Source organism: Vanessa tameamea, chromosome 17, assembly GCF_037043105.1.
Source record: "Vanessa tameamea isolate UH-Manoa-2023 chromosome 17, ilVanTame1 primary haplotype, whole genome shotgun sequence".
NCBI lineage: Eukaryota > Metazoa > Arthropoda > Insecta > Lepidoptera > Nymphalidae > Vanessa > Vanessa tameamea.
In genome coordinates, this window is record NC_087325.1 from 5,755,342 (window position 1) to 5,775,441 (window position 20,100).

A 20,100-nucleotide genomic window follows, 5' to 3' on the forward strand; every position below is an offset into this window, starting at 1 on the left:
AATTTTAAAAATATTGGCAACATACTGTGACAGTCTTTGAAGCTGGTTTGACAGTTTGAAGATCAATCATTCAGATCAAATGAAGTCAAAATTCGTGGTCACAAACCACGAATTTTGACCATGTTTTAATTTTTTTTGTGTAACGAGTCCCTGAATAACCGTTTTATAAATTGTAATATAAAATCGATACACAAATGCCTCAGTTTTAGATAAATATCAGTTTATTGCGCAACCATTACGCAAAAAAAGATTACATCATCTATCTTTATGTGACTGTCTTGTAAAAAAAATAGTATAAATAGAAAAAATAATATATAATAGTGTATGTATATAGTATATATGTCACCGTAAGATTACAAACATCGTTAGATTACAATCTATCTCGTCAAATTGTAAACTGTCGAAATATTGCTTTAATATAGCGAAAAATAATGCGTTAAATTGCAATCATATTTCACAGTTCACAATATTTCGACAGATTACAATCTGTCTCGTCAGATTGTAATCTAACGATTTTTGTAATCTTACGGTGACATATATAGGTCAATGGTCCAATCACTATTCCTCATCTTTATAAGAATATTCCTTCAAGATGGCTGCACTTCCAATAGTTCGGAACACATTTACGTTGCCTTTTAACATTTTTGATTTTTTAAATTATCAACAATACATATTTAGAGGTCATAATATAAGTATAGTCTTTCTTTATTATCTCGAAAATGGTAGATTACTCTGTTTTGTTTACCAGCAAACTTTTATCTTTTATTTTCCCTCACATTCCTGATACAGCAAGCTAAATTTACTTCACGTCTTTTCTAAAACATAGTTTTTTTGTCCCCGTTTTGTTTAGGCTGATTTAATTTTATAAGACTAAAAACAGTATTTAAAATAAAGCACATATGAATCAAAATTTATAAATTATTTTTATTAACTGAATTTACTCATTGTCTTTGCCACAGTGTATTATTATTAGCCATCTTTAAATCTTTCTACGGATATTATGCATACAGATGTATATTAAGTATATAAATGAATGATATGTCTGCCACCTTATGGCTGCCACCTTTGTTCTCATCATCATCTCATCTCATCTCATCATTGCATCAAGCAAGCAAAAACCATTAATAAATAGATAATTTATAGTATAATAGTTACTGAATACTAACATCTAATAATATACTTATTTTTTAATTTTCAGACGTTAGATACATTACACGCGACTGTGGCAGCGCCTGTGTACCCTCAACAAGACACGAATTCAAACTAAAATACGACTTTTGCACCATCTGTCACGCTGATTTATGTAACAATGGTTCATCTACCCACATTGAAGTTATTATTATAATTATATTCGTATTAATACATATTATAATTTTATTTTAAGTATATAATTAAGTGGTATGATTAAGTTAATTCACATCCGAGAAATAGGATTCAATAGTGCTTTGTGCTGCTGTGTTCTATCATGAATGAGTGAGTGACTCAGTATAATAGCACCATGAAGACCCAGAAGCTTGAAACTACACTACTTCTTACAATGTAAATGTATTCAGCATCAAAGGGCGCGTTATATCGCTCACTTTCCTGCATTAAATATTCGAGGGTAGATTAAAATTTTGGCGGCTTCATATGAACATGATTACAATATTTAATTGCTTCTATCGACATTATACTCATCAACTCTTTAGTTCTACTGTAAAGTTTTATTTGTGTTACATTTAGTAAATGATTTACAACGATTTGTTAAACATCGAGTAAAGCGATTATTAATAATGGAGAAAACAGTATCTTATGTCAATTGTGTTAGTTAAGTGGTTAATTTGCTATACTGAAGCTGCAAGTAAAGTTCTGGTTTCGACTGCAGTCGCACCGTAACTAGATCGCGATACTGTGTATTCACATCAATATTGAGTCGCAATAGCAACACAACCGCACTGAAGATGCGAGTAAGCCGCAAAATTCATGCATTTAATAGTAAACCAGAAGCGTTGCAGTATGGCAATCTAACTGTACCGAAACCGATTTTTTGTTCACAATAATATATTATTAAATATTGCTTAATTAATTAAAATAAGTGTAATGTTGAAACAAATATAAGTACATAGTATTGAAAACTAAAGACGATTGACGACGTGATTTTAAATAAAGTGAAAATTTATATAGTTTTTTAATTTTAGCAAAACTTAGACTTGGAGGAATTGAAAACGTATTGTATATCAGATAAAATTGATTATATCATCAATCCTTAGTATCGGTCATATGAGATATATTTAAATAAATAAAAAGGAAGGGAAATTTCAAATAGGTTAACTCACCAAATTTATTGCAAATGACATGGAGCTCCCGCTTTTATTCACGCTTGCTTTCCCATTTCCGAGACAGAGCAGATTCAATCGAAGTCTGCTCCATGATGTAGTTTGATTCTCATCTCCATGATTTCCTTCAGAGAGTTACGTTATCAATATTTTTTACCATAGTTTTTAGTTATTAAAAAATATATATATTAATATTCTATCTAATTAAAAAGTTATTATTTTATGGTATTTTTTATTTGTTGATATAATTTGCTGTGTTTAATGTTCTTATTAGTTAACGATAATGTTAACGATAACAAAATAATATTTTATCTATTACAAATACATTTTACTTAAATATCTTATTATTCTAATATAAAAATATATTGAAAGAACATTGTGATGTAATGAGATGAACAAACTTTATTGAGCGACATTTTGATAAGGGTAAATAACGCCTAGGCTTACTTATACTTAATCCATCATATTTTGGTAAACAATGTTATGACCAAATATGATAATGTACTAAATTTACTATTAAAAAATATTTTTTGACATTCTAATTATGAACAAACAAAAATATAAAGAACTTATTCGTCTACAATGATTAACGAAGTAAATAATTATACAAAAAAAAAACCATTTGAATACCATATCATTTTTTTTTTCGCATGAGATATCTCTTAAAGATCCGGAAGGGGAAACCTATTATTCCTAGGCACGGTTTGGAAACGCTGCGGAGTTCTCCTCAAGGGGCGAAATTGCTCAGGCATTCATCTAGTGCTAGATCATTTCGGCTATCGATTTCCTCTAAGGCGCTAGAATCAGGATACGTGAGGCCTCCATGATTTCAAAGCCTTAGGGTTTCGCCGCAGCCTCTAAGGTCGGAGCTGCGTGAGATCCATATCGAAGAAAAGCCAAACGTAGTCTATAAATCTTTCAAAATAAATCCCAAGGAGAAATTTGCAGATATAGTCGGCAGAACAAATCGATATATGTACATAATTTTTAATGAGACTGTATATTTAACTGACATAATATATATATAACTATTAGCCCTAGGTATAAGGGATTAATGAGCCAGGACTGAGGTCCTTTATCTTGAGTTATGATGACAATAGATTATTCAGTTCCTTTTGTTAGTCTTCCTCTACATACAAGAACATCCTACAATTATGAAAACAATGGAAAACTTTGCTTACATATAACAAAACATAAATTGTATGTCTTAAAATGATTTCTAAGAATTCGCTGAATTAAATCAGTTCAATTATTTTCACAAATACAAAATATAAGCTAAAAATATCGTTTGTATCCAAATTATATGAAGTGAGTATTGTCCTTTTTATTGAGAATATTCATTCAACTTTGTGGAAATAAAGAAAAATGATACTGTCTCAAATAAATTTCATAGTTTTACGCTACAATGCATAAACGCCGGCGGCGTAAGGTTTTCAGCATTCGAATATTACTTCACACTTTTATTCAAAAGTATTGTATAAAATAGAGAAGAACACCTTTCCCAGTAGAGAAATATATTTTGCAGGTTCTACAAAAGATTCTAATATTGAAGTAATAGAAAATTAATCTGTCTTGTACTGATCAATTGTAATAGGTCAGTTTTTAATAAAAAAACCTAATTCTAAAAAATGTGTGATTAAATAGATATAATTTTTAAAATAGTAAAACAATTTCTGGTCAAATTAAAAAAAGAAACATCTTAAAGTATTCAGGCTATCTTATACACTTAAATATAATAAAAAAGCTAGCCGCTCACAATTTTCTTCTGCTATGTCGTCATCTATCGTATATAAACAAAGTAAGATTTTTCCACGCGCTTTTATTTCTGGATAACTTACTGTCAAAAATACAAATAAACTATTTCAATACTTTTAAACTATTGAAAATAATTATAGTTCATAATAGTAACTAATATTTACATAAGTATTTCATATTTGTAGGTTTTTAAAATTTATTTACTTTTATAAAATAGGTAGGCGAAATGGCAAATGGTACACCTGATGGTAAGTGGTCACCACCGTCAAATACATTGGTGCCGTAAGAAATTTTAATCATCTCCAATGCGCCACCGACCTTAGGAACTAAATTATTATGTCCCTTGTGCCTGTAGGTGCATTGGCACACTCACTATTACCAGTTGCTGCTTGGCGGTAGAATATAATATAAAGAGTAGGTACCTGCTAAGACGGGCGAGTGGATAATACTGTCACCACTAAATGAATAATACCTAATTAAAAGCATAATATATCTAGAAACAGTGTATAAGTATCGCAATTGCCAACATACACAGGTGAAGGCGAACACTTGCCAACAGGAAGAAAAAGCCTTCCCAAAATGAGCGAAAAATATAATGATAATTATTATTATTTATTTGCACCAAAATGGCCACGTACTAATTTCCCGTCATCGGTTTAGATATGTGCGTCATACGAAAAATAAGTACACCTGGGAAATCAAGCAGTTTGACCTTTCGCTTTCAGTACAACATTCTATAAGAACATATAATGTGAAAATATGACACCGTATTTCTAACATAAAATTATATATTTTTATAAGAATGTCGCGTATTTAATGTATTTTAATGCTTATACATTTTTACAAGAATATTGTCATGATTAACCATAAATATTACCTAATGTCATCGATATCATCGTTAAATTGATTTTCCAATAAAAAATATCAGACCCAAATTTAATAAATATAATTACATTACTGACAATCAAAAAAATCAGGATTAATCGGCAAAGCTGCATAAAAAATAAAAATAGTGCCCAATTTAATGACAATAATTTTATTTCTTTTGACGTCTGCAAAAAAAAAAATTTTTTACAATAACCAAATAATATAATTAGGTATATATTGTACACTTTTATGTCCATTATCAATACACATTACTACAAAAATAGAATAAATAACACAGGCCAATATTGCTTTTAACATACAAGTACTGCCATCTGTACTAAATTATATGAACGCGCCAGTTTGAAATTAAACAACGACTCGACAATTCAGAAGCTCTAAAGTTATCCGCTAGCTGACGTTTTTATAAGTTTTACAATTCAATTTTCTCTTAGACTAACCACAACAAGTTATATAAAAAAGCAATTTCCAAACAAACTTTTATTTACAAAATTTGGTATTATATATACCATTGAATAATTCTTTTGTCTCCGGAATTGAACCAAAATATACAATTTCGGAACCGCACGATAAGTGGATGTAGTCGTATGACCTAAATAAATTATAATAATTACTTAAATATATTATATTCATTATAGAAGATTAGGCCGCATTCGGCTAAAACATCCTAAAAATAAAACTTACAAAATAAAATTAACAAATTACTGCATGGCTAAAATTATTTGCTTACGCTTTTTTGAGACCTTATGTTAGGGTCAATAAAAACCTGGTCGTCTTATTTTATTGATTATGAAGCTTAGTCGATTTATTTAATATAAAGATGGTCATGTCTGGACTCTGCATTGTTGAATGGTAAACCGTTTATTTGGATCGAAGTGGAAATGCCTACTGGTGAATCTTGGTAAGTATAAGTTACCCGAGGGAACAAACTATATGTAGTGTTAAAATTGGACTTCACATAACTTTTTTTGAACTGGTAGTTCGTTGTATGATCTAACTGTGACATTATATTTGTACTTTATTTGAGTATATGTAGTCTAAAAATTTATAATCATAAAGAATCCCTCCTTCTTTATGAAGTCGGCCAACTGGCCAAAGTCTAGCCGAGTGTTCGGGCCCGAACTGTAAATTACTCCTCCTTCAATTCACCACCGACTCGTGTACCCAACTTCGCGTTGAAGTGTCCCGTTAAAACAGTGAAGCCACAAACTTTTTTTTTCTTGAGTCTATTTGTGAGTGAGAGTGAGAATGAGTTTATTGGTAAATAGATTTAACACACACAGAGAAATTCTCATTTCGATTTTACTCGAATTTAATTAACCAATGGAATTTTATTTTCAAAGTAGCAAAATAAGTTTCTTGCCTTTAAAATAGAATGATTATGAATAATTTATAATTTTTGAATTTAATTTTGTGTATTAATCGACACGTCAATAAACTCAAAATGTATGGTGTTCATCTACAAATAACTGAAATAGAAAATTCTTATTCCAGACAGTTTTAGGAATGTGTAGACCAAGCATAAGCATACCAAGGTATAAATAAAATATAGCAAATTTATTACTTATGAATTCAAATTAATACATGAATTAAAGATAATACCAACATATTTCTTTGTAATAATGTAATATCCAAAATTACCACTCTCTTAAATGTTACCCTATCAAGCATCGTCTAACTTACCGAACACAATACGCATCTGTCACCTAACAGTTCGGAAAAACTCGTGTTTCGTCGCATAGTCGTTGGTTCTTTCGGAAATCAGATTAGTCGTGTGATTTTTTGCGTATAACGAGTTGTGCTGACGAAGTGCAGACGTCTTTCAGCTGCCTTAAAAATCGAACTTTGGTCTTTTTAAAATTATTTGGCTGAAACACGTAAGTAAATTTATAATTTTAAATTGATTAAATATTTAATTCGATAAAAAGTAGCTTATATTTATGACTCAATATTTCAACGCCCTTACACTAAGGCTTACCTATAACAAAATCGACCTTTACCAATTCCCGAAATACTTTATAATTATTATAAAATGTTTAAAGTTACCTTAACAGTAAGTTGCCGAAGGGTCTAAACATTTTTCTTAATATTACATAAATGTGCACATGCTTACGTAATGGTGTCATTATCACGTTAGTGCTTGGCAATTCCCGGATGACATTGATCCCTTAATAGTGACCTGATTTCGCAGAAAACTTAGTTCATGGCCTAAATCTTTTTCGCCATCAATTATTTTTTCTGAAGTGTGTGTAATTTAAAATTTAAATATCAAAATTCCCGCTTTTTTTTATAATCAATCTCCAATATTACATGTTGCATAATAAAATAATTTTGATTGGTACAAATTTCTTTTATAGAACACATTACATTGTAAATTTTATCTTTTAAGAATTTCATTTATATTTTTATAGAAACACCATGGGTGTCCCTGCTGGTAATGCTGAAAATGGAAAGAAAATCTTTGTGCAGAGGTGTGCTCAATGCCATACTGTAAGTAGCTTTTAATTAAATTTATCAACTATAAGCGAAAGTACTACTACTATTTCTACATTCTGTTAGTAATAAACATTGAATATATGTGATTATCAATTACATAAAATATATATGATAATGAAATTAAACTCGAAGACGTCTTTAATTTATTTTTTCTTTAATTAAATAATTATCTCTATGGCTTATAAATATTTTAAACTTGTGACATTAGAATGGCATAAAAATTACTATCTAAATGTCTTACCATTTAATAATTGATTTGGAAACTAACCTCCAATATTTTTCCTATTTATTAATGATTATATCTAATATATATTGTCAAATTTCAAATTATCAGGTTGAGGCTGGTGGCAAACATAAAGTAGGACCTAACCTCCATGGCTTCTTTGGACGCAAAACTGGCCAAGCTGCTGGTTTCTCATACTCAGAGGCCAACAAAGCTAAAGGTATTTTTTTTTATACTACTGTCTTATATTGAACACAATGTCAGATAGTCTCTAAATTATCAGTTAGATAAGATGTTACATTTTCACGGACACGGTCCATTATAATGGACTGATAAACTATAAAGTAATGTCATCATTTTCAAACATAGGAAGTTATATAATAATACTGTTTTGAAAATTTTTAACATTACTTTTAGTTAAATATTCAGTTGGTATGTATTGATAATGTATTTGATATTAAGTTAGATTCATTTAAAAAATTTTAATTATAGGTATTACCTGGGGAGACGATACACTTTTCGAGTACTTGGAAAACCCCAAGAAGTATATCCCTGGCACTAAAATGGTCTTCGCTGGATTGAAGAAAGCTAATGAGCGTGCAGATCTAATTGCTTACCTAAAGCAAGCAACTAAGTAATTTTAATGGCCTTAGGAAAACTTAAAATAAGAGGAATATTCCATTATATGGAAAATACTTCTTATTTGTTAGCGCAATCAGTATCACCATTATTTAATATATTTATTTTGAGTTAGCAAAAGTTGTGAAGTTGTTACTCATCACCATCAATCTTCATAGTTGGACGTTTGTGTGTTGTATTTAATGTAAATGTTATAAATGTATGACAAAAAATTTTTTGCTGAGCATAACAATGTTGTGAGTGATTTTAATGTTATTAAATTAATAATAGACATCCTAATTAGCTTTTCATTTGTAGGTGTGTTACCCAAATTTCAATTAGAAAAAATGTGATCCACCAATGTTACCAATACATAGATGTAAATAATTTTAATAAATTTTATTTTATTGTTTTACTATTATTTTAATTTATCGATTAACCTTGTTTTAATATTTATTTAGTTTGTGTTTGTTTAAATATTCCTTTAAATATTTGGTTATTTCTTTGAAGAAATCATAAAACAAAAGAATGGTTTAAATTCTTAACTACTTTAAACGTAAAAATTGTTACAAAGAAAAACCAGGAAAGTTATCAAGGCCAGAGTAATTAACCTTAACTTCGCATTTTTCTAAATTATATTATCTCCTAGTGGTATCTATAATATAATATTTTAGACGGATGGATAATTAATTATATAAACAAAAGTAATAGTAACAATTAAATATACGCGGTCTTACAATTTACGCTACTAAAACATGCAATTTGAACTTCGCCACGTGCAAATTGTTATTCTCTGTGTATTTATTTTTATTCACTGCTTATAGTCTTTAGCATTGTCGATTTTCTATATATAGTTACCAAGGCCAAAATACAGGGTTAAGGCTATTGGCTAACATTTTATCGTAAAACACCGTCGATGTTGTACAATTATTTAATAGATATTAAAACTTTAATATTGTTAATTACTACGATCAAATTAGACAATGCACCGATATAACTAGCATAATTCATGTTTTACGATAAAATGTGAGCCTCTTTACATACCTTTATATTAGTCTTGGTCTCCTAACCTCTATGTACCTATACCTATAGAATGACGATTGTACGGCGTACGGGCGTAATACGCCTCCACTCAGTTACTTATTCGTAGAGGACTTTTTTTTTCAAAAAAACAATTATCATAATATAATTTACATTAAATGTGTGTGTCTGTGTTTCGAACCTTGATAGATCTCAATTATTTGCAATCGATCGAAGGTAGCCTATGTCTTTTCATTTAATTTAAGTTTCGTCGTACCAAATATTAAAATCGGCACAGTGGTTTAGCCGTGAAAGATTTACAGGCGGACAGCCAGAATAACTTAACATTAAAATATTGGTATTATTATACTTATCTATACATGTAGGTCAAGTGTACCTGAGTGAGTAAAGTAAGTTTGAGTTTTTTAGTAAACTTTAATTCGAGATAGAAATGTAAAATTTTATTACAACAAATTTATTATCAATGTCGTTTTGCGCGATAGTAATTTATATGATGCACCCTTACAATTTTTAGTTTTTTTATATCATAATAATAAATAATTGAATACTAAATCAATGGTAACGCAAGACAATCTAATGTTTTTTAAATGTCAAAAATGTATATACTTTTTTAGATATTTTTTTCATTATATCGATCTTCCCGCTAACTTAAAAGAAGTTGATACATAGATTATATACAGTTAACTGTATACTCGTCTGTCGAGAGTTATGCGTGATTACAGATGCTGAATCAAAAACTTACAATCTACTTAAATGTATATAAAATATAAATTGAACAGAAAAAGGGTTATGTTCAGTACAACAAGATAACTTAACAAATAGATTATTGTTATTATCAAACTATTAATAATAATTTGTTATTATGAAATAATATGTTTTGAACTTGATCAATATAAATATAAATATTTTTTTAATCTAAGGACTTAATGTTAATAATTCCTATGTAAATAAACATATATAACATATTAAGTAAAAATATTGTATATTACTGAATCTTCAATGATTATAAGCAACTTGCAGCATTGACAGGTGTCCACCTAAGTTGTCAAATTAAATTGACTGCATTTTATATCATATTATGTATTCGGATTTAAAAGACGATTTTGATTTTTTATGTGTTTTTAATAATATATTGAGATAAAAATATATTTATCTTAAAATTAACATGCAGAAACTCGTTTTTTAATGACACTTTATTTAAAAAAAAAAAAAAATTGATTTACTTTTATCGGTGGCAGTGAATTCTAATATTTATGTACCTCTGCTCAAAGAAAGACTATTTTTAATGGTTTTAACATCATTATGAAAAGGTGAGTCATATTTTACGTTCATAAAGGTATGCGAAGCCTACTTTTAGCTATAAATTATGTCTATATTTGTCTTTATTAGCAGATGACTAGGAGACGAGAACGTGTGTTTACCTAAACCTAACTTCGTTTGAAGATTATTTGTGAAGTTTCATGAAATTATGGCAAAATCATCAGTCGTTTTAAGTTTTCATGAAATCTTATTACACAAATCTGACGTTGAATTGCTTGGTGGGCCACATTGGCTAAATGATACTGTAATATCATTTTATTTTGAATACTTAGAAAAAGTATTGTTTAAAAATGCCTATGAAATCTTGTTCGTTTCACCTGAAGTTACACAATGTATAAAAATGGTTCAAGCCAGTGAAATAAGTATTTTCCTAGAACCCCTAGACATTGATACCAAGAAGTTTGTATTCTTTGCTCTTAATGATAATAATTCACCTGACAAGGCAGGAGGTTCTCATTGGAGCCTTCTTGTTTTCTCTAAAACTGAAAATTGTTTTTATCATTTTGATTCGTCATCTGGAAGCAATCATGATGTTGCATGGGATTTTGCAAGTCATTTAATGTCATATTTGAGGAAAGGAGGTAAGATTCTTGATATTTTTTTATTAAAAACCATTTATAATTGCACAATAACATAAAGATGATAATAAAATATGATTATTTTTATTTTTATTGATTTTATTTTTTCATAATAATAAAATTGATTTTTATTTCAGGTACAATTAATTTTGTGGACAAGGAATGCTTGCAACAAAACAACGGCTATGACTGTGGTGTGCATGTAATTTGCAATACTGAGAGGCTAGCAACCCATGCTCAAAACCATCAAGAAATTAACTCGTGTGAAATGTCTGTCAAAATTAATCCTAACATAAAGAGGAAAGAAATTCTTGGAATTATTCATAGTTTATCGAAATCTAACTAAAATGTACTTCTAATTTCTTCATATACTATCTAGGCAATTTATTAATTGGAGGGTAGCAGTTAATTTTTTGAGTCAGACATTTTCTTTCCACATTGAAAAGGAAGTATAAAATTAAGAAAGAACATATTTTAATAAATTATATCATTGTTATTTCTTAAGAAAATTTTAAGACTTGATCTATGACAGAGTTTTGTTAAGTTTAGCATATTCAGGTAGCAACATTGCATTTTTAATCTTAATTGGTGAACATGGAAATATAAAGTCTAATTTTTTCCTCAAAAACCTCAAAAAGTCAAACTATTTGCTTATTCATAAACAATTGATACAACTGCAGTGGAATATTCCTGATGTCATTTAAGATAATTTATGCAATTATGTGACCTGGCTATGCCAAGTTAACCACCACAAATTATAAACATTAAATACATTGGTTAAATTTTATTCAATAGCTATCTTTAATTCCTCATTTTTTTAAATATATAATCTAAACTTAATAAATATTTATTCAAAATGGAATAAATAAAGGCAAGTTATTAAAAATTATTGTATTGTTATAAGCTAAGTTGATTTATAAAATAATATCTATTTAAATATTAAAACATTGTAGAATGTGTATTTCAAATTATTATTTACGTTTTTCCTTATTAATGTTTTTAACCGACTCTTACTAGTTAAACCTATTAGTGGTGTGATGTGGCATATTTTGTATCACTAATTCTGATCTGTTACACTCGCTTATATAAAGCAAATAACAAATACCATGTTTAATTTTTTTGTTTTACAAATAAAATTATCGAAAATATATTTTGTTTTAAATGATCTATGAAGTATATATTTTAAAGAGAAGTTGAATTATTTTATGGTTCTATCCACCCTCCAAATGCTTTTTCTAACTCCTCAGCAACCGCCAGACACAGGCTGTCATTGTTATGGTTTGCAATTACTTGTATACCAATAGGAAGCCCTTCACTGCTGAGACCTAAAGGAATCGTAGTTGCAGGGAAGCCAAGGCTGTTTATTATCGCTGTGTACATGAAATTCATAGGTCTCATCAATGGCTGATTATGATATGGCGCAGGGGTTGGGTGAGCGGGATAGATGAATATACCATCGTCTCCTAACATTTCTTTGAAAATGTCCTCTAAGTTATCACGTAACCTTCTATAGTGTTTATATTTTTCACTTCCGAGATCTACTACTTCATAATCAACCAAAGCAGTAAATAGCCCAATCAAAGTGTTTCCTGATAAACCCAACAAACTTTTAATTATTTCTCGAAATATTGAACAGTAGGTGTAATCTTTTATAATATATGACCCAAATGGTATGTTGCTTTTCATAGTAGCAAACCAAATTGGAGAAGATCTTTCAAGTAGTTCAATTTTTTTCTCTTCACTTGTTATTTTGTATTTTAATTTAAAATATTCGACAACTTTTTCCATAGCGGTGATAATTTCTGGATCTACTTTGCTTGCCATTGGAGCATTATTGCTGAACTGATGAAAGATCTTTATTTTTCCTATATCGACAGGCTTATCCAAGTTAAGTTTCTTGCAATTTTCTCCTGATATAATCTTGAGAATAGGTTTTAAATCAACAGCATATTTTGTCATTGGTCCAATACCTGTAATTTGAATTGTTGAATGCATTATCCAGCTAAATAATTCGAATTTATTACCGTCGAAATTATTAATTTAAATAGAGAGTTTACTACTAAACATAATATTGTATTGTGAAATAAAACAAAACTACTTCAAACTTACATAAAAAGTCGCCTTGCATTTCTGTAGCTGAAGTCGGATATTGCCCATGGTTGGAAACTGCTTTTCTTGAGGGCTTATGTCCAAATATTCCATTAAAATAAGCGGGCATACGAATGGACCCCCCAATGTCAGAACCTACGTAAAATAACATTTTAATTAAAGTTCGTTCGTAAACTACGGACTATTTGAAACTAAGACAAGTAGTCTAATAAAGAAATACCTATTCCAAAGCAACTGCCCGCAGCAGCTTGAATGCATCCTTCACCGCCCGAGGATCCACCAACAATTCTTGTAGTATTGTATGGATTACTCGTTCTGCCATGTATGTTATTATAAGTTTCCCACCTAGTCAAATACAAACAGATATTGGTTAATATATAAGGCAAACGAGGTCGAATAAATGGGATAGGTAACGTTAAGAGAACGCAATTTAGCACCCTATAATTTGTTTATTTTTATATACGTATTATATGAAAACCGTGCATCAAGTGACTTTTAATTGAATTTGCGGCTTAGATTAATATTTCAATGAAAACGTAATGGATAATTATTATCTGTTTCAAAAAAAAAAAAAAAAGGTTCTATAGTACGTACCACATGCAGAGCTCTGGTACGTTTGTCAAGCCAATAATAATTGCACCATTTTCTCTTAACAGCTTAATTACTTCAGCATCTTCTTCAGCTATATAGTCCTTCCTTAAAACTACTCCTGCGGTTTGATGGAGATCTATAAAACATAATATAATTTTAGATTGTTAAGGAAAATGTAACTTAAGAATAGTTATTCTTAACGTTATTATTTTATTTAACAGTAGCAAGATAATTGTAGCCTTTTCTGTTACCATCAATAATTATAACCTCTCATAACAATACTGCTTTGATCATTAATATCACAATACTGAAAACTTTGACTTATTTTTATTTATTTTGTCTGGCGTGTATCTACGCTAGTTGAGCGCAAACTATTCTGCCAATAACAATTATAATACAGTTGATACTTATAAGATAAATCGCCAAATTTGAAAGTTTTGATTCATTAAAAATAATAGCATAATTGCAACAAACACAAATTGCAAATTCATCTCAGAGAGTTTCTTAGATATAGGAGAGAAGTGGCATGAAAGAGCCAGTTTTCTAAAGGGACCAAAAAAGGGTACTTAAAATTAAGAAAGTGATGATATTTTTTTCTTAATTTATTATTCATTTATTAAAGAATTTAATACGAAAAAACCTTAACTACTATTGAAAAATCACCTAAATATTCATTTAAAAAAAATATGTCTTCTGGCTCTTTTATAACATATCGGTATTGAAAGAGCCACTAGAAGTTATGAAAGAGCCAGTCTGTTTTATAAAGTATAATTGTGATAATAATGCAAATTAATAATAAGTACACTGTTACAAATAAAACTCAGAAACATATTTTTTAAAAACTCATTTTTAACTAAATTAAAACCAATATTTTTACAGTTTTTTTAATTCTACCAGATATTTTAAATTAAATTCTAGCTAACGCTTTAATTATTGAAATTACAATATTAATATATTATTAAATGACATTATTTAGTAATATCTTAAATGTTAGGAAGTTAGGAATATAATATAATGTAATTTTTTTAATACAAGAAACATGTCTGGCCAAAAAAAAAAATTTAAGCCACTGGATTTACGAGCAAAATCAGATTTTTTCTGTATAGAAACCAATGTTATCACTGTTTTCATATGACTTGATTTGTAATTTTTTTACTGTCTTGTGGTCATATTCTTAATTATAATTTTGTTTCTTTCCTTTTTTTATTAATTAGCATCTTTTTCTTTTTGGGAGTGTCAGCCACAGCCAGCCCTTTCAAGGCCCAATCACCCGGCTCTTTCATAACTTATGCTTTAAAAAAATATAACCCTTAAAATAACAACAATATCAAAACATTTTAGGCTTAGTTTTTACGCAGCTGCAAGGCCAAATATATGCACAAACTCAATCTATAATCTATTTTCCTACAGTTGTTTACAATAAAATACCAAAAAATAAGTAAGATACTTACTTTTTAGTACCAAAAATTTTGTCTCGATATGCTGCCGTTCGTTGGTTTCGGCGGACTTGGAAATGTTTGTGGGTGACGGGAAATCAGTATTGTCACTTAAAAATTAAATCACCAACCAAATTCGTTGATAAACTACTAAAATAATGCAAGTGGCTCTTTCAAAACCTGGCTCTTTTAGCAGTAAGTAATTCGAAATATATTTTTTAGCATGTGTCATTGTTACTGTCTTTATGTTCGGAGCCTAGATCTAGACCTTCTTCAATGTAACGCAAAAAATAATTTGTTAATTCGTACTGGTAGTTTCTAAGATTAGCGCGTTACAAAAAAAACCTTCATTTTTAGTATTAAGTATTATTATATACAAAACAACTTTGTGTAGCTTAATTATTTTTTAAATTGAATCGTAACCCCTATGTGTAAATTATTATTCAGCAATATCCTCGCATTAGCACGATAGTACTGAATTATGATCATAAAAATAATAAAATGCGTCAGTGCCGACATTTCATCCGACTTCAGGCTTCCGACATACGTACGTAATTTTATGAATATAATTAATGAAAAAAAAAATGGTTATACATAATTATATGAATCATTTTATGTATGGTTTATCTGTCTCTGCACTTAGCGCACACATCAACAATGAACAAGTAGATTAAAATTACATTTTGTAAACTCAGTCAACTGATAGTTCATTTCTGACAGCTCATCTGGGTCATGACATAATATTTTAAGATTAGAATACGATAACGTTCTCCAAACAAAATTGCCATTTGAAGGTTCAACTTTATTGTACCTAAAAGACAATCTACATAACACGTGGACTTAACCTTTCGCGTGTGAATATTTTTATCTAGTTAATGATGATTGTTTGCGTAAAAACTACACAAACATCACTGGCCTGACTCATAAAAACAAGTAGATAATACACACCTTTAACAGCAACACAATCTTTTGTTGTGAACGGAACCCCCAAAAAGGGCTTCTCTTGCAACAACTGTTCGACAGTTTTTGTACCGCTTCTTATAATTTCATCAGCTTTCTTCGCTTCTTGTAATGCTAATTCAAAGCGGTTTTCTACAAAGCAATTTACTATGGGATTTATGTCTTTTATTCTTCGTATACAAGCTTCAACAACATCGACGCTGGTTATCTGAAAAGATTATATATAATATAAATTCTTTTAACTTTTAAAGTTATATTAGTTAAATTAAATATACCTACATATGTCTATTAAACGTTGAGTCTTTTACATTTTTTACGAAGTTTTTTTATAAATTTAACTTCGTACTCTTAATGTTGAAAATTTTTAATTAATTAGTAGGTAATTAAATGATAACATTACAAACGACGATAAAAAAATCGAATTTATACATACATGCGTTCAATAGTGCTTAGCAACATAAATAAAACTACAATTATTTCTGTACGAAAAAAGAAAAATATATTGATATGCAGTATCTTCGTGGTGGTATATTTTAAAAGTTAAGCACGAACGATGTGATAATATAAAACAACAATCATGGTCGACATCATAGATAATACACTTATACTAGCTAGTCCACATACAATGCAAATAACTTGGGTTAGGTTAGGTTTTTGATCAATGTATAATGATAATGCTGGTTTTTTTTTACTTTTATAGGAAAAATTAAAGACAAAAGAATAGTAATGTGGAGTCTTGTGAGTAATACTTTTTCTTCCATGTACGTACTTAAATATTATTAAGAGATATATTATGTTTGTGTCGTAGGAGATAAAAATAGACCTTAGTATATCGCTTTAAATCGCATAAAATAAATATAAAAAGATTTTTATTAATAAAAGAAGGCAGTCTAAACGCGTTATTCAATTTTAATTCTAAATACTATATTAATATTACTAGCCATCAGGGTATAAACAGTGGTAAAAAAAATCGATTAACGATAGATAAAAGATAGCCAGATGCGTAACTCAAAAATATAACAGGCAAATTGAGAACTGAGAACTAATGACGAGCCGAACATGGGTTTTACCAACGACCGGTTTTATTTCTGTTAAAGGTTCTTTAATAAATAAATACATATCTGATGATGTTAAGATTAACAATATTAAAAGTTAGTTGTACTTATATAAAAAAAAAATACTATTAAAGTTCACCAAAGTGCGTAATTTATATACGTAGGTAGTAACTGCTTCATATTATTGCTAAACCAAACTATTACTAAACTGCTATAATTATTGATATAATAATATATAGGATTAATATCCTGAAGTGACAAGCGTTATGGCTCTTTTTATTAGCCGTTCTACACAAAAACTACTCTGTTTTATAAAATAGTGATAAGGAAAACTGTTGTGAAATAAATGTATAATCATTGATCGCTTTATCTGGAGTGAGTAATTCTAAGATCATCAGCTAAAATAATGAAGCTTTATGTGATTCACAAACCTGTTTAGTCCTTATTTTTCTAGCGACTTCTGTAGCCGGTTGCTTAAGAATGTCATCTGTTATTGCCGGTAACTTCTTCCCTTCTGTTCCATAGTACAATTTGAAGAAAAAACTTGTAACCAAATCTAATATCGCACGTAATGCACTCAACAATCGTAATTTGAATCGGATTGGTCTAGTTTTTATTTCAGTTACAGTCATTTTAGCGATTAACAAGCTATTTTTTTTAGACACTTAGTGATGTTTTAACTTCCTTACTTTATTCAATTTACACAGTATTGCTACGTAAATAACTTTTTATTATACTAATCACAGTGCTCTACAAAGCGACACAACCGTTCCTTCCACGGTTGATATTCGACTTAAACAGTGAATACGTATTATGAAGTCATAATACGGAGCGCGGTTTCAAATATTGGTACGTAATAGTATCGCTATCTCTTTCTGACACACTTACTGCATATGCCCGACGAAGCATCGTCATCGCGTAAAGCGTTAGCCAGACGCTCCCGCCTACACCTTTCTTGTTTGCACTTAATAAATAAATAGCCTTTAAATGATTTGACTTCATCAATATCAATTTATCGTCCACTGTATTATTATTTTTTTTAATTCTCTTTTGTTTTACCCATGTTAGTAAAAAAATCAATAACGAGTAATCCCCAAGGGCATTTTTATCACCTTGTGTTTATATTTTTCCGTTACCGGTTTAAGGTAAATTATTGCGTCGTACTTATAAATTTCCTGTTCATATTTACGTAACATGTTGGAAAATTGCTGTTCGTAAAGATTACCGATATGAAATATTTACCATCTGTTTTGCTTAGAAGTCACCGGTCTGTCGTCAGGTAAAATAGCTAGGTGAAATTATTTCAGTAAACATTAATGAAAATGACATTTCATTTTCATTTTTTTACATAATATCACTAAAAGTTTCATCACGTCGTTATGTGGGTACATGACATAAATTTATTTTATTATGGACTACCCTCTTTCCTCGGGATTTTAATATACAATTTTAAATAAAATGTTAGTAGTATATTTTTATGAATATTCTTAAAAGTACCTTAAGCTGTATTCCACAATCTATACTGATTTTTTAGTACAAACCGTTAGAACGCGATTAAAGCATTTATTTAACAATAAACATCTACGCGCACAAACTCTCCCGTTTATAACATTAGCTCCTCATTGGTAAGATTTATAAATATAATGTTTAGTATCAGTTCATTCGCTGTAAATATAATATCGCAATGTGATATCCTCTTGCTATTGGAATAGCCTGTAATAGGTATTTTTTTAGAAAGAAGCAAAGACAAATAAACAACTTTAACCATGAATTGCCATGACATCATTGGACGAAGTCTAAAATAATGTACATATAGTATGGATTTGTAAATGTGTTTTGCAATATTATTTAGTAAAATTGATGTGGATATAAGAATTTGGGTTGTGTAGTGTTGTATAATAAATAAAATTATATTAATCAAGAACTGTTTCGTAGTGCATAATATACCAGAGCTATTCACATGTAATATTTTAATCTAGGGTGCGTTTAGCTTTAATCATTCTGACATTGGAATAGGCTATTATCATCTAGTGTATAGTATGGTGTGAAATACTGGTTGCATTTACCATTTAGTTCAGTAACAATTAAGTATACTTTGTGAGTGTGATGATGTACATAAAGCCGTTGGATAGGTCATATTTCTTTTGTTTATTAAACACAAGAAGTTCTGTTTGAAAATTTCAAATAAATCTTGTTTATTTAACCCGGGTTAAATAATCTTTAAAAATGGTTTAAGCCGGTGAAATGAGTATTTTCTTTAGGCATTTTGATATCGATAAGAAGTTTATGTTCTATCTGGGCGTAAATTCAACTAACAAATTTACATTTTATAGCAAATGAATCGAAACGTTATCGATGCTGTTCAGCCGTTTTTCTATTCTACTAATACAACGATCTATGTGCAGTTGGTCGAAATTGGATCGGAATATGACCGGAACTATATCGTAACTGATACAAATATGTAAAATTGGCCCGCAGTTACGATTAAGCTGAAGCTTATTTTTGTGAGGAATAATCGAAGTTAGATTGGAATACAATCAGGAACCTTTCATAACAATTACATGTTAGTGGAATTGGTCTCCTGATAAGGCAGAGGGTACAATAAAACCTTGTTTACTTGAAAGTTTAAATATATATTACATAATCAATATGTATGGAAATATTCCTCTCCAACATTCTATAATAAGAATATTTTATAATAATTTAAATGAATATTTG

The 20,100-nt window shown here is 29.3% G+C and overlaps 4 protein-coding genes across 4 annotated transcripts in view; 3 read left to right on the top strand and 1 right to left on the bottom strand.

The window, feature by feature from the left end:
* The first annotated feature begins 6,662 nt into the window (after positions 1 to 6,662).
* On the top strand, positions 6,663 to 8,592 carry LOC113400560 (cytochrome c). Its single transcript, XM_026640180.2, has 4 exons — positions 6,663 to 6,832; positions 7,367 to 7,445; positions 7,786 to 7,894; positions 8,167 to 8,592. The coding sequence occupies exons 2-4, from the start codon at positions 7,374 to 7,376 to the stop codon at positions 8,310 to 8,312; spliced, it is 327 nt and encodes a 108-aa protein (XP_026495965.1). The 5' UTR covers positions 6,663 to 6,832; positions 7,367 to 7,373; the 3' UTR covers positions 8,313 to 8,592.
* Positions 8,593 to 10,403: 1,811 nt separating this feature from the next.
* LOC113400554 (cytochrome b5 reductase 4) overlaps positions 10,404 to 20,100 on the top strand; it is a 78,321-nt gene continuing 68,624 nt past the window's right edge. The window contains exon 1 of the mRNA XM_064217616.1: positions 10,404 to 10,643. The gene's annotated coding sequence lies outside the window, so the exon portion shown is untranslated. The remainder of the gene's footprint in view (positions 10,644 to 20,100) is intronic.
* Positions 10,994 to 11,577, top strand: LOC113400557 (sentrin-specific protease 8). The gene is made up of 2 exons (XM_026640179.2): positions 10,994 to 11,234; positions 11,369 to 11,577. The coding sequence occupies exons 1-2, from the start codon at positions 10,994 to 10,996 to the stop codon at positions 11,575 to 11,577; spliced, it is 450 nt and encodes a 149-aa protein (XP_026495964.2).
* LOC113400556 (fatty-acid amide hydrolase 2) lies at positions 11,329 to 18,184 on the bottom strand. The gene is made up of 6 exons (XM_026640177.2): positions 17,814 to 18,184; positions 16,316 to 16,535; positions 13,935 to 14,067; positions 13,561 to 13,685; positions 13,341 to 13,475; positions 11,329 to 13,201 (listed from the first exon to the last, which is right to left on the bottom strand). The coding sequence occupies exons 1-6, from the start codon at positions 18,012 to 18,014 to the stop codon at positions 12,435 to 12,437; spliced, it is 1,581 nt and encodes a 526-aa protein (XP_026495962.2). The 5' UTR covers positions 18,015 to 18,184; the 3' UTR covers positions 11,329 to 12,434.

Coding starts and splice junctions, on each gene's coding strand:
- LOC113400556 (XM_026640177.2), bottom strand. CDS start 18,014: ATGACTGTAACTGAAATAAAAACTAGACCAATCCGATTCAAATTACGA. Junction 13,686..13,934: donor GTACCAGAGCTCTGCATGTG/GTACGTACTATA, acceptor GTATTTGACTAG/GTGGGAAACTTATAATAACA. Junction 13,202..13,340: donor AATGCAAGGCGACTTTTTAT/GTAAGTTTGAAG, acceptor TTCAAATTACAG/GTATTGGACCAATGACAAAA.
- LOC113400560 (XM_026640180.2), top strand. CDS start 7,374: ATGGGTGTCCCTGCTGGTAATGCTGAAAATGGAAAGAAAATCTTTGTG. Junction 7,446..7,785: donor GGTGTGCTCAATGCCATACT/GTAAGTAGCTTT, acceptor TCAAATTATCAG/GTTGAGGCTGGTGGCAAACA. Junction 7,895..8,166: donor AGAGGCCAACAAAGCTAAAG/GTATTTTTTTTT, acceptor TTTTAATTATAG/GTATTACCTGGGGAGACGAT.
- LOC113400557 (XM_026640179.2), top strand. CDS start 10,994: ATGGTTCAAGCCAGTGAAATAAGTATTTTCCTAGAACCCCTAGACATT. Junction 11,235..11,368: donor GTCATATTTGAGGAAAGGAG/GTAAGATTCTTG, acceptor TTTTTATTTCAG/GTACAATTAATTTTGTGGAC.